Below are 13,891 nucleotides of genomic sequence, written 5' to 3'. Positions count from 1 at the left end.
TAAGGAAATAAAAGAAATGAAATATTTGCCTATACCACACTACATTTTTTTTTTAATGGAGTCTTGCTCTGTCACCTAGGCTGAAGTGCAGTGGTGCCATCTCTGACTCACTGCAACCTCCACCTCCTGGGTTTAAGCAATCCTACCACCTCAGAGGCCTGAGTAGCTAGGATTACAGGCAGATGTCACCATGCCTGGCTAATTTTTCTTTTTGTAAAGGGAGTTTCACCGTGTTGGCCAGGCTGGTCTGGAACTCATGAACCTCAAGTGATCTGCCCGCCTCAGCCTCCCAAAGTGCTAGAATTACAGGCATAAGCCACCATGCCCAGCCTACATTTTCATGTAGTATATATTTGCATGTCCACCCTATCCACTAGACTGTGAACTTTTCTAGGGAAGACATCATTTATTATTCTTGGTCACCCTAAAGACTTAATCACCAGCAAGACCTATTTTTCCCACATAGCAGACATTTTAGGGTTAAATGATCTGATGTGAGGATCAAATGAGATGAGTTATGAACTATAGATGTGCTGGTTATATTTCTACACTATTAAAAAAGAAAACACAATTTATACATGTTATCTCAATCCTCACAAGAACCTCCCCCCTTTTGTTTTTTAATCTCAATCCTCACAAGAACCTTTTTTTTTTTTTGAGACAGTCTTGCTCTGTCGCCCAGGCTAGAGTGCAGTGGCATGATCTTGGCTCACTGCAACCTCTGTCTTCCAGGTTCAAGCAATTCATGTGCCTCATCCTCCATAATAGCTGGGACTACAGGCATCTGCCACCACACCCGGCTAATTTTTGTATTTTTAGTAGAGACAGGGTTTCACCATGTTGGCCAGGCTGGTCTCAAACTCCTGACCTCATGTGATCAGCCCACCTCAGCCTCCCAAAGTGCTGGTATTACAGGCGTGAGCCACTGCCCAGCCAAGAACCCTCTTAAAGTATATATTAAGATCCCACTTGATAGAAGAGGCTCAGGGAGATTAAATAACTTCCCCAAGATCAGGCAGCTAACAGGTGAAATAGCTAAAATTTGAGCCCAAGTCAACTGATACATTTAAGTGATTTTACTTTCTCAATATTCCTCAAATTCATTTCTCCATCTTTTAACTGCTTAGTTCAGGGACTCTTCTTTCCCAGAACCCATACAGCAGAGTCATAAAAGCAATGATTTTGGAATTATATACAACTATATTTGAAACCCAGTTGTTATTCATTGGTTGTCTTATTTCCCATTTATAAATCAAAGATATCACCTGCCTTCAGTGGTTGTGGTAAGTACTAAAGAAAATACTCGGCCTATAATTCCAGCACTTTGGGAGGCCAAGACAGGTGGATCACGAGGTCAGGAGATCAAGACCATCCTGGCCAACATGGTAAAACCCCATCTCTCCTAAAAATACAAAAATTATCTGGGCGTGGTGGTGCACGCCTGTAATCCCAGCTACGCAGGAGGAGGAGGCAGAAGAATCGCTTGAACCAGGGAGTCGGAGGTTGCAGTAAGTCAAGATGGCACCACTGCATTCCAGCCTGGCGACAGAGTGAGACTCCGTCTCAAAAAAATAAAAATAAAGAAAATATTCATACTCGCCAGACGAGATGGCTCACACATGTAATCCCAGCACTTTGGGAGGCCGAAGCGGGCAGATCAAGAGGTCAGGAGTTAGAGACCAGCCTGGCTAACATGGTAAAACCCTGTCTCTACTAAAAATACAAAAATTAGCCAGCCATGGTGGCAGGCACCTGTAATCCCAGCTAATTGGGAGGTTGAGGCAGGAGAATCACTTGAACCCAGAAGGCGGAGATTGCAGTGAGCCGTGATCACGCCACCGCACGCCAACCTGGGTGAAAGAGCAAAACTCTGTCTCAAAAAAAAAAAAAGAAAAAGAAAATACTCATACTCAAAATATAGTAGTTCTTACAAGTCCTTTCTGCAAATCCTTTAAATTCATGCCAATGAGAAACTATAAGCCGAGGTATTTGAAAACATCAGGCACAGTGGCTCATGTCTGTAATCCCAGCACATTTGGGAGGCTGAAGCGGGAGGATTGCTTGAGCCCAGGAGTTCAAGACCAGCCTAAGCAACATAGTGAGACCTCATCTTTACTAAAAATAAAAATAAAAAAATTGTGAGGCATGGTGGTATGTGCCTGTGGTCCCAGCTACTCAGGAGGCTGACGTAGGAGGATCGCTTGAGCCCAAGACTGCAGTGAGCCGAGATTATGCCACTGCACTCCAGCCTGGGCAACAGGGGGAGACCCTGTCTCAAAAAAAAAAAAAAGTAAATTCAAAAATAGGCCGGGTATGATAGCTCATGCCTATAATCTCAGCACTTTTGGAGGCTGAGGCATGTGGATAACAAGGTCAGGAGTTAGAGACCAGCCTCTACTAAAATACAGAAAATGAGCTGGGTGTGGTGGTGCATGCCTATAGTTCCAGCTACTTGAGAGGCTAAGGCAGGGGAATCACTTGAACCCAGGAGGCGGCAGTTGCAGTGAGCCGAGATCGCCCACTGCACTCCAGCCTGGCAACAGAGTGAGACTCTGTCTCAAAAAAAATTAAAAAATTAAAATAGCCCAAAAAAGTGTGTTTTTTTTGTTTTTGTTTTTTTGAGGCAGAGTCTTGCTCTGTTGCCAGGCTGGAGTGCGGTGGCATGATCTCGGCTCACCGCGACCTCCATCTCCCAGGCTTAAGCAATTCTTGTGCTTCGGCCTCCCCAGTAGCTGGGATTATAGGTGTGTGCCAACACACACACCTAATTTTTGTATGTTTAGTAGAGACAGGGTTTTGCCATGTTGCTCAGGCTGAACTCCTAAGCTCAGTCAATCCACCCACCTTGGCCTCCCTCAAAAAAAAAGTTTTAGGAGAAAAGAAAAACTATAGTCTGGTTAAAATATTCGCTGGGTATGGTTGCTCACACCTGTAATCCCAGCATTTTGGGAGGCTGAGGCAGGCAGATCATTTGAGTTCAGGAGTTCAAGACCAGCCTGGGCAACATGGTGAAACCCTGTATCTACAAAAAAATACAAAAATTAGCCAGGCGTCGTGGTGTACACCAGTAATCCCAGCTACTCAGAAGGCTGAGGCAGCAGAATCGCTGAGTCCAGAAGTCAGAGGTTGCAATGAACCAACATCGTGCCATTGCACTTCAGCCTGGACCATGAAAGTGAAACCCTGTCTTCAAAAAAAAAAAAAGAGAGACTTACAAAACATATAAAGGGGGTGTGGGTGGGAGTGGGTGTGTGTGGGTGTGGGTGTGTGTGTTTGTGTGTGTGTGTGTATGTATAAGCTACAGGCTAATCACAGTGGCTCATGCCTATAATCCCAACACTTTGGGAGGCCGAGGCAGGTGGATCGCAAGTTCAGGAGTTCAAGACCAGCCTGACCAACATGGTAAAACCTTGTCTCTACTAAAAATACAAAAATTAGCCAGGCGTGGAAAAAAAAAAAAAAAAAAAAAAAAGGCCAGGCGCAGTGGCTCAAGCCTGTAATCCCAGCACTTTGGGAGGCCGAGGCGGGTGGATCACAAGGTCAAGAGATCGAGACCATCCTGGTCAACATGGTGAAACCCTGTCTCTACTAAAAATACAAAAAATTAGCTGGGCATGGTGGCGCGTGCCTGTAATCCCAGCTACTCAGGAGGCTGAGGCAGGAGAATTGCCTGAACCCAGGAGGCGGAGGTTGCGGTGAGCCAAGATCGCGCCATTGCACTCCAGCCTGGGTAACAAGAGTGAAACTCCATCTCAAAAAAAAAAAAAAAAAATTAGCCAGGCGTGGTAGCGCTCACCTGTAATCCCACGCTATTCAGGAGGCTGAGGCAGGAGAACTGCTTGAATCCGGGAGGTGGAGGTTGCAGTGAGCCGAGATCATGCCACTTCACTCAAGCGTGGGCAACAGAGCAGAGTGAAAGTGCATCTCAAAAAAGGAAAAAAAGAGCTACAATATACACAGACACATACACATTTATTCTCTACATACACATTTACTATATACACAGACACATATACATAAATATCCATATATACACATTTACTATATACAAATACACACATACATAGATATGCATAAAATACCTATATATGTGTGTGTCTGTGTATATACACATTTACTATACACACAGACACACACATATATATAATTACATGTAAATATCCATATACGTATCTGTGTATATAGTAAATGTGTACTAGCCAGGCATTGCACAAAGTAAATATGTGTCTATGTATATATATGTGTCTGTGTATATCATCACTCTTACAACTATTATTATTGTCTCATTTTTCTCTTTACCTCTTTTTCCTGTGACACTTTTTCACTACCATAAAAATTATTTTTCTACAACCAAATAATTTGCCCAGCTAACTGTATAAACTATTCACTAGTCACTCTCTCCTCATCCTTTTTGTTCCTTCCTTTTATGCTACTCAAATACTGAATACCTATAATAACCATGCTCTATGACACCATGTCTGTTGCACAAGTTCCCGTACCCCATAATGCCTTCTCCCTTTCATTTGCCTAGAAAATTCTGACTCATCCTTAAAACCTTGAATTCAAACATCTTTCCTGAAGTTTTTCCTAAAGCATCCTGATCATTCACTTCTCTATCACCGCTGTACCTCACACATACTTCTAGATTATAATCATCACCTTGCGTTGTGACCACTTAACTATTAAAATGTGGGCCCTCTGAGTACTGGATATTCACTTTATATTTTCAGAACCCAGCACAGTGCCTGGAACATGAAACAAGCTAAATAGGTACCTGCAGAGTTAAATTCAAGTCAATCCAACAGTCTCCAGAACCATACTCCATCAATTCCCCCTCCTTCACTCCCAATCTTATTCTTATCTCCTGATCACTTCCCTTTAATCTAGTAATATGCTTCTCTACCCTAAACAGACTCCACCCCACCCTTGAAGTGCTAGCTCATTTTCCTATTTAATGTTTAATACAGAATGATTTCTCAATTTGTCATCTTACCTGTTAGAACACATTTTTGCTTTTTCACATCACAAAGTGCAAGCTTCTATTTAGCTCTTATACATATTTTTTCTACCAGAATTAGACATTTAAATGTATTTTCTCAACTGTATCAAAAAGGCCTGAAATTCTTCTCGGTCAGAAAACAGTAAACTTTTCCCCAAACAAATACCTATTCAAAGGAAGATTTCCTTTTCTTTTAAACAGTAAAAATGTATTACCTGAATAAGAATTAAGAGACACTGTCCACCGTACTGTTAGTCCTATTAAAACCACTATTGTCATCAAGTACCATTTCTCCATAGTTCTTCAAATGTAGGGAAGGGAAGAAAACACAGCACCAGTGCCAGAGAACTTTTAAAATGTGGTCAGTCACTTCTTTTCTTGTTCAGAGAAATGTTATCACTTCTTCAAATGTTATCGATTCTTCACAATTACAAGTTTGAGAGGATTTTAATGATGCTTGGTTGCCAAATAGTCAAAAATTGATTATGTCTATGTAGAAGTAGCCTAAGGGGAAAAAAGATACCAAGATTTAGCTGAGCACAGTACCTACATCAGTAAACCAAGTAGATGGATAGAGAATTCCGGGGCAGGGGTAGTAGGAAGGAATGTGAAGGAAAGGTGGTATTTTAAGTTCCTTATTCCCTAGTCCTTTAGTTGGGAATATACATCAAAAGTTGGATCTCCCTATTAAGTGGGACTCAATATGTCTAAAGCTATAGTAAAGATTTACTCTCACAAGGGAATATTTCTGAGAAAAGAAAAACAACAGATAAGTAGATAATGACACAGTCAATTCTATTTAGAACATGTTCACTAACAGGTAAATATAAAACCACAACTGTGGACAAAGGGGTAATTTATCTTTGGTACAGCAAGAAAGAAGAATTTTGTCTTTGTATTTAGTTTGGGAAAGTCTTCCAATAAATAATTTTGTTAGTTTGGTTTTTACTTTTCTTCCAAAATATACTTGCATTAACCACACCAACTTTCCATCTTAGAGAAATGAGCCTTTGTAAGAATCATAAAGAATAGCCCCGGCCGGGCGTGGTGGCTCACGCCTGTAATCCAAGCACTTTGGAGGCCAAGGCGGGCGGATCACCTGAGGTCAAGAGTTCAAGACCAGCCTGACCAACATGGTGAAACCCAGTCTTAAAAAAAAAAAAAAAAGCCCCAAATCGTGAGAAAAAATACAAAAGCAGTAAAACTCAATTAACCACTTACTTTTTATTTTATTTTTTATTTTTTATTTTTTTTTTACAGTTTTCCTTAGTTTGGGGTTTTAAAGTAAGAAGCAAATTGATGCTGGGTGCAGTGGCTCATGCCTGTAATCCCAGCACTTTGGAAGGCCAAGGCGGGCGGATCACCTGAGGTCAGGAGTTCAGGACCAGCCTGACCAACATAGTGAAGCCACATCTCTGTTAAAAGTACAAAATTAGCTGGGTGCGGTGGTGCTCGCCTGTAATCCCAGCTACTTGGGAGGCTGAGGCAGAAGAATAGCTTCAACCCAGGAGGTGGAAGTTGCAGTGAGCTGAGATCAAGCCATTGCACTCCAGCCTGGGCAACAAGGGCAAAACTCCATCTCAAAAAAAAAAAAAAAGAAGAAGGGCCGGGAGCAGTGGCTCACGCCTGTAATCCCAACACCTTGGGAGGCCAAGGCAGGTGGTTCACGAGGTCAAGAGATCGAAACCATCCTGGCCAACATGGTGAAACCCGTCTCTATTAAAAATACAAAAATTAGCCAGGCGTTTGGCATGCGCCTGTAATCCCAGCTACTCAGGAGGCTAAGATGGAAGAATCGCTTGAACCCGGGGGCGGAGGTTGCAGTGAGCCGAGACTGCACCATTGTGCTCCAACCTGGTGACAGAGCAAGACTCCATCTCAAAAAAAAAAAAGAAGAAGCAAATTGACATTTTCCTCTTCTCTTTGAAAAATGTTGGACCATTTTAACCACAGGATACACTTTAAATATATTCAGAAAACATAATAAATCAACTAAAAAATTTAAAGCAAAATTGGTACTTTCCACCTAATGATCTAAAATTATTTTCTTTTTTCCCTTTTTTTTTTTCTTCTTTATTGAGACAGAGTTTTGCTCTTGTTGACCAGGTTGGAGTGCAAAGGCTCGATCTTGGCTCACTGCAACCTCCACCTCACAGGTTCAAGTGATTCTCCTGCCTCAGCCTCCCAATTAGCTGAAATTACAGGCACCCGCCACCATGCCCGCCTAATTTTTGTATTTTTAGTAGAGATGAGGTTTCCCCAGGTTGGCCAGGCTAGTCTTGAGCTCCTGACCTCAGGTGATCCACCCGCCTCAGCCTCCCAAAGCGCTGAGATTACAGGCATGAGCCACGTGCCTGGTCCTAATTATTTTCTTACTTAAAAACATCATGCAATAACTCTAGAACTGATTGGAATGGCTAATCTTTTGTCATTCATGCCATATCTCAAATCACCCCCTCAGAAAGATCATCCCTGACTACCCTACTAAAACTTCCTCCCCTTACTATTTGTATCATTACCTTCTTTAATTTGCTTCCTGCCGGACCCAGTGGCACCTGTAATCCCAGCACTTTGGGAGGCCTAGGTGGGTGGATCACAAGGTCAGGAGTGATACCAGCCTGATCAACATGGTGAAACCCTGTCTCTACTAAAAATACAAAAACTAGCTGGGCGTGGTGGCACACGTCTGTAATCCCAGCTACTCAGTAAACTGAGGCAGGTGAATCGCTTGAACCCGGGAGGCGGAGGCTGCAGTGAGCCGAGATCGTGCCACTGCCCTCCATTCTGGGCGACAGAGCCAGACTGTGTCAAAAAAAAAAATGCTTTCTAATTCTTTTCACTATCCGTAATTGTATTTTCACATGACATGGTGCAATCTCACACACACAATTTTCAGTAAAAATGCTGAACAGCAAAGAATACCTATCATATGGTTCCATGAAATGTTCATAAATAGGTAAAACTAATCTATGGTGTTAAAAATCTGGAAAGGTTACCTTTGAGGAGGAAAGAAGGGATGGTGATTGGGAGGGGTGTCCACAGAGGTCTGAAATGCTGTGAATCTTGCTTCTTGATTTGAGTAGTGGTTAGGAGACATGCTGACTTTAGGATAAATTAACAAGTTACAACTTATAATTTGTGTATTTTTCTATGTTATATTCCAACTTAAAAAGCACAAAACAGGCCGGTCCTGGTGGCTTACCCCTGTAATCCCAGCACTTTGGGAGGCCGAGGCAGGCGGATCACCTGAGGTCAAGAGTTCGAGACCAGCCTGGACAACACTCAACATAGTGAAACCCGTCTCCACTAAAAATTCAAAAATTAGCCGGGCGTGGTGGCGCGTTCCTGTAATCCCAGCTACTCGGAAGGTTGAGGCAGGAGAATCCCTTGAAAATGGGAGGCGGAGGTTGCAGTGAGGAGACATGGCGCCATTGCACTCCAGCCTGGACAACAGAGCAAGACTCCGTCTCAAAAAAAAAAAGCAAGCATAAAAGGAAAGTAGATGGATGTGTCGACTAGAGTAAAGGCTCCCTGTGAGCAGGGATCCTCCTGTCTCAGTCGTTGCTCTCTGTTCCCCACTTGTAGACAGTGTTAGCAGAAGGCAGGTACCCAAGAAGTATTTGCTGAATGGAGCTGCGAGAGTCTGTGTGTGTGAAGCGGGGAGATACCTAATTCTACTGAGCCCTATGTGGTTAAAGATGTTATGCGAGGCTTTTAACCACTCTCTTTTCCTGAAACCAGAAAAAGGGTCTTTGCGACTTTTTCCACCTGTAAATCAGAATACAGTAACCACCCGCCACGAAGTTGCTAGGCAGGCAGTAGAGGCGCTTTTCGTCCTCCTTTACCCTGATGGTGCATCTCGACAAGCGCCAAGCCCGCCATCCACGTCCCAGAGCCGACTTTGCTCCTCTTAGTCTGAAAGATCCTTCCCCCGCAGTGGACACAATACTGCGGAGTGCAGCTATCCCGGTCGAGCATATGAAGCAAAAGGGATCCCTTTTCACGTTTCTCCGCCCCTCTTCCTGGGAGCCAGACCCTCTGAACCTCAAGGACAAGGGCACCAGGACCGCCCCAGCCTGGAAGGGCCATCACTATCACCGCGTCCCCTCACCCGGCCCCCAAGCGACCCTGAAGGAAGGCCTGGGGAGGCCTCGCGTCGCGTCCCAGGAAGTGGAGCGGAGCTGAGAGCCGGGTCGCCAACTCTGCGCCGCCTCGTGGCGTGTCGCGAGCCCCCAGCACCTCCCCACATTGGCCCCAGGTCCAGAATCCCCGGGATCCCTTGTCCTTACCCGCCGCCCGCCGGCCGCTGGAATTCGCGCCCGCAGCGGGTCCCAGGAAGGCGCCTGCGCGCTCGCCCCCGCAGCGGACAGTCCCCCAGGCCTTCCACCTCCGCGCGCCTGCTCACCCCCGGCGCGTCTGGTGCGGGAGCGAGCCCGTCTAGCGTAAGGGGAGGGGCGGGCAACCTGGACGCGGAGAGGAGGTGGCTGGCTTAGGAGGTGGGGCAAGAGCCGCTGGAACCTGAGAGGTCCCAGACCCGGGTTAGGCTAGGGGCAGGTGGAAAGCCCCTTGCTCTTCTTTCCTGGGATCGTGGCCAAGACCAGAGCGGCTGCTTAGCCCACAGATTCCTGTCAGGGGCGGGTCCTGGCTGGCTGCACTGAGCAGAGAGCCTTGGCCGGTCCTCACCACCAGGCAGTAGGGCTTCCTCTGGGTCTGTGCCATTAAGGAGCCAGAAAGCCAGCCCGCTTTACTTTCTTCCAGGTACATGCCTGAGAAGAAGAATGTGGTAGGACGGGGCAGCCACCTCAAGCAAGAAACATTATTGAACATCCAGCCATTTTCAAGAGCCTGTGCGTTGTGCAAAAGGACAGCCCTGCCCTCAAGTAGCTACTACACGTGCCCCAGCGGGCAGCTTGAATCACCTATTCCCAAACTTGTCAAAAATACCTATCTAGTATGTTAGCAAGACCTGCACGCTTTTCCTTTTGCAGTAATCCCTTCATTTCGAGTTAAGCTATTTCCATCTCAGTCTAGGCCCGTGTCCAATCATGCATGGACAGTTGTAATGATTTCTACCTGCCTTCCTTTGTTCAGAGAGTGCCCTCATTCCACACTTATGAATCTTGCCATTCTACATAAGCCAACCCTATAATTTATAAGTGTTAGCAAATATTTGGCTATGACTATGGCTTTCTACTGAGTCTGAATAGCTTCTCTCTGGGCCTCCGTTTTTTCAACTGTGAAGGGAATCAGTAGGGCGGGCTAGGCGAACTTCCAGGTCTAAAAGATGATTATATCTAAAAGACCATCAGCACTGGGAATATGGAGAAATATGGCCAGCTCCCCACCCTCAAGGCGTTTAATGCTCATTGGAAAGACATTTTTATGCATAAAAGGATAAAAAGCTATAGAAGATAACACATAGTAAATGTTACATTACTTATATATGCACTAAGCACTATAGGAGTTAGGAGAAGAGAGTTCACTGTAAACTGCAAACCATCAGGAAATGCTTTTCCTGGTGGAGTCAGATGAGCTTTGAAGGAAAGCCTGGTCTTAGATGAGCCCAGAGAATGAGAGTAGGAATCTAGACAAAGGAAATGGTTCAAGCCAAAAATTGTGGCAGCTGAAAAGTGCAGAACATTTCCTCCAGTTTAGACAGTGGATGATGAAGCTGGAAAGGAGTGGTAATTATAGAGAGCCTTGAATACCAGGCTGTGTGTCTGGAATGTATCTAGTGATCAATAAGGGGCTGTTAAATGACTTTTTGCAGGGAGTCCATGTACGATACCATGTTAGAGAAAAATTAAAGTGGTAAAAATGGGTCAGATGAATTACAAGGAGACTGTAGCCATCCATGCATGATTAGACAAGGGCCTGGACTGAGATGGCAATAGTGGAACTGGAAAGGAAGAGATCAATGCAAGAAGAAACGTGTACAGGTCTTAATAGCAACACACTAGATGTGTAGAAGTGAAACAAAGGAGAGGGAAGAATCAAGGATGGCTCCCAAAAACTGATAGGTCTTGGGAAGCCTGGAGAATAATCTGGCTTGGAGGGAAAGATAGAACATTGTATTGAGTTCAAGGTGACACAAAGACAAGAAAGTTATAATACTCAGGTGTCAGTTATGAATCAGAGCCCAGGAAAGAAGTTGGGGTGAATATAGAAAGATGAAAGCATTTCATTTGCTGAACAGTGATGGAGACAGTATAGAGAGAAAATAAACAACTTTACTTGAATAAATGCATTATCTCAGGCCAAGAGAAGGAAAGTAGACTGGTGAAGGATATTACATGGTACCAAATGTAGAAAGAAATCCGGTACATTGCAGGATCATAAATATTAAGCATTTTGTGAACAAGAACCATGTTTGGCAGACCAAAAATCATATTTTATTGAATCTAAAGTTCTACCACTTGTAAAAAGCACCATTATTTTATGTACCAGTGAGGAAGAAAAAAATACTACCATTTAAGCTAATAATTACTGTAAAACACATATAATTTCAGAAATTATATGTAAAAAAATTAATATGTGAAAAATATAGATCTTAAAAGTGATTTAAGTTGATATCAATCTCTCCTTCCTGTTTCTGAACCCAATAGCTTCTGACCCAGTATTTAACAAAAAGTTGATGCTCAAAATGTTCATTGAATAAATAGTAGAAGAGACATCACAGTCACTAACTTATAGCTGAATTGTCCCACCACTACCATCTACATACCTTCTCCTGCTCTTTACGTCCAATAGGTATTATCTTTCGCATCTGAATGTCCAGTGCCTTTACATAACAGATGCTCAGCAAATCCATTTTGAATGATCGCATTTACTACAACCAAAAAGGATAAGCCATAGCAAAACTGTAGAGTAGATCAAGTTTAGAGGAAGTGTAGAAAGGTGATTAGAACTAGTGTCTGACTCTGAAGACAAACAGGTTTAGATTTAAATCTTAGTTCTTCTACTTTCCAGTTGTGTGAACTTGGTAAAGTCTCCTAATGTCTCTGACATAATTACTTCACCTACAAAAAAAGAATTCATAATAATGTCATCTTCTTTGAATTTTAATGAGAGTAAAATGAAATCATGCGTATAAAACTTGAATATACTGCCTGGTATATAGTATGCAATCAATAAATAATAGCTATTGTAATTTGACTCTAACATGTGTTCACTTTTTCATAGCCTTTTCCTCTCTTTGAAGTGTCTTCTTTCCCCTACCATATAGCAGCCCATACATATATATATTTACATCCCCACCAGAAGCCTACTGTTCTTACCTGAAAATTTTCTCTGAAACCACGACCAGACACAGTAGCTCACATCTGTAATCCCAGCACTTTGGGAGGCTGAGGTGGGCAGATCCTTTGAGCCCAGGAGCTAAAGACCAGACTGAGCAACATGGCGAAAACCCTGTCTCTACAAAAAGTACATAAAAAGTAGTGGAGTTTGGTGGTGTGCTCATATAGTCCCAGCTTCTCAGGAGGCTAAGATGGGAGGAACGCTTGAGCCCAGGGAGGTTGAGGCTACAGTGAATCATGATTGCACCAATGCATTCCAGCTTGGGTGAGAGAGCATAACTCTGTCTAAAAAATACAAAAATAAAAAAATTCGCTCTCTTTTCTGGTTAGTGCGGCAGGAGAAGCCATGAGCAGCAAAGTCTCTCACGACACCCTGTACGAGGCGGTGCAGGAAGTCCTACACGGGAACCAGCGCAAGCGCCGCAAGTTCCTGGAGACGGTGGAGTTGCAGATCAGTTTGAAGAACTATGACCCCCAGAAGGACAAGCGTTTTTTGGGCACTGTCAGGCTTAAGTCCATTCCTCGCCCTAAGTTCTCCATGTGTGTCCTGGGGGACCAGCAGCACTGTGACGAGGCCAAGGCCGTGGATATCCCCCACATGGACATCGAGGCACTGAAAAAACTCAACAAGAATAAAAAATTGGCCAAGAAGTATGGGCCGGGCGCGGTGGCTCACGCCTGTAATCCCAGCACTTTGGGAGGCCGAGGCGGGTGGATCACGAGGTCAAGAGATCGAGACCATCCTGGTCAACATGGTGAAACCCCGTCTCTACTAAAAAAAAAAATACAAAAAATTAGCTGGACATGGTGGCGCGTGCCTGTAATTCCAGCTACTCAGGAGGCTGAGGCAGGAAGAATTGACTGAACACAGGAGGCGGAGGTTGCGGTGAGCCGAGATCGTGCCATTGCACTCCAGCTTGGGTAACAAGAGCAAAACTCCGTCTCAAAAAGAAAAAAAAAAAAAAAAAGAAAGTATGTATGATGCATTTTTGGCCTCAGAGTCTCCAATCAAGCAGATTCCACGAATCCTTGGCCCAGGCCTAAATAAGGCAGGAAAGTTTCCCTCCCTGCTCACACACAATGAAAACATGGTGGCCAAAGTGGATGAGGTGAAGTCCACAATCAAGTTCCAAATGAAGAAGGTGTTATGTCTGGCTGTGGCTGTTGGTCACATGAAGATGACAGACGATGAGCTTGTGTATAACATTCACCTGGCTGTCAATTTCTTGGTGTCATTGCTCAAGAAAAATTGGCAGAATGTCTGGGCCTTATGTATCTAGAGCACCATGGGCAAGCCCCAGTGCCTATATTAAGGGACATTTGAATAAATTCTACCAGTCCAAAAAAAAAAAAAAAATCTCTTAAATCAAATTACACTAATGCATAGTCCTTATTAAAAGTTGTTGCATTTTAAAGGAAGACAGGAAGGAATATGAAATGAACAGTATTAATTTCTAAAGTCAATTTGGCTAATAGGTGATGGCTTCAGTTATCTACTGCTGTGTAACAAATTACTTCAAAATTTAGTGGCTTATATAGCAATGATTTTATTTGCTCATGATTCTATAGATCCAGAATCTAGGCAGGGTTCAGG

General features: G+C 43.8%; 2 protein-coding genes across 7 annotated transcripts in view; one reads left to right on the top strand and one right to left on the bottom strand.

Moving 5' to 3' along the window:
* The window catches only part of ALG6 (ALG6 alpha-1,3-glucosyltransferase), a 70,301-nt gene extending 60,969 nt beyond the window's left edge, over positions 1 to 9,332 (bottom strand). For 2 of the 6 annotated variants that reach the window (XM_021667720.2, XM_021667721.2), the window contains exons 1-2: positions 7,996 to 8,129; positions 5,215 to 5,503 (exon numbers count right to left, since the gene is read on the bottom strand). In XM_021667720.2, coding sequence (XP_021523395.2) covers positions 5,215 to 5,296 — 82 coding nt within the window. In that variant the 5' untranslated portion in view covers positions 5,297 to 5,503; positions 7,996 to 8,129. Of the gene's footprint in view, positions 1 to 3,796; positions 3,946 to 5,214; positions 5,972 to 7,995; positions 8,130 to 9,288 lie in introns of those variants that run through there. The other 4 variants (XM_064372434.1, XM_064372435.1, XM_064372436.1 and 1 more) reach the window with 4 other exon arrangements.
* Positions 9,333 to 12,633: 3,301 nt separating this feature from the next.
* On the top strand, positions 12,634 to 13,577 carry LOC105710184 (large ribosomal subunit protein uL1-like). The gene is made up of 2 exons (XM_064371347.1): positions 12,634 to 12,948; positions 13,271 to 13,577. The coding sequence occupies exons 1-2, from the start codon at positions 12,644 to 12,646 to the stop codon at positions 13,575 to 13,577; spliced, it is 612 nt and encodes a 203-aa protein (XP_064227417.1). The 5' UTR covers positions 12,634 to 12,643.
* Positions 13,578 to 13,891: the final 314 nt, after the last annotated feature.

Source organism: Aotus nancymaae, unplaced genomic scaffold, assembly GCF_030222135.1.
Source record: "Aotus nancymaae isolate 86718 unplaced genomic scaffold, 86718_ANA_hifiasm-v0.15.2.pri h1tg000007l, whole genome shotgun sequence".
NCBI lineage: Eukaryota > Metazoa > Chordata > Mammalia > Primates > Aotidae > Aotus > Aotus nancymaae.
This window is presented reverse-complemented; position numbering and strand designations above follow the sequence as displayed.

What these genes read in the sequence shown, in the direction of transcription:
- LOC105710184 (XM_064371347.1), top strand. Translation starts at nt 12,644, where the DNA reads ATGAGCAGCAAAGTCTCTCACGACACCCTGTACGAGGCGGTGCAGGAA. An exon ending in AATAAAAAATTGGCCAAGAA is followed by an intron (nt 12,949 to 13,270) that starts GTATGGGCCGGG and finishes AAAAAAAGAAAG; the next exon opens with TATGTATGATGCATTTTTGG.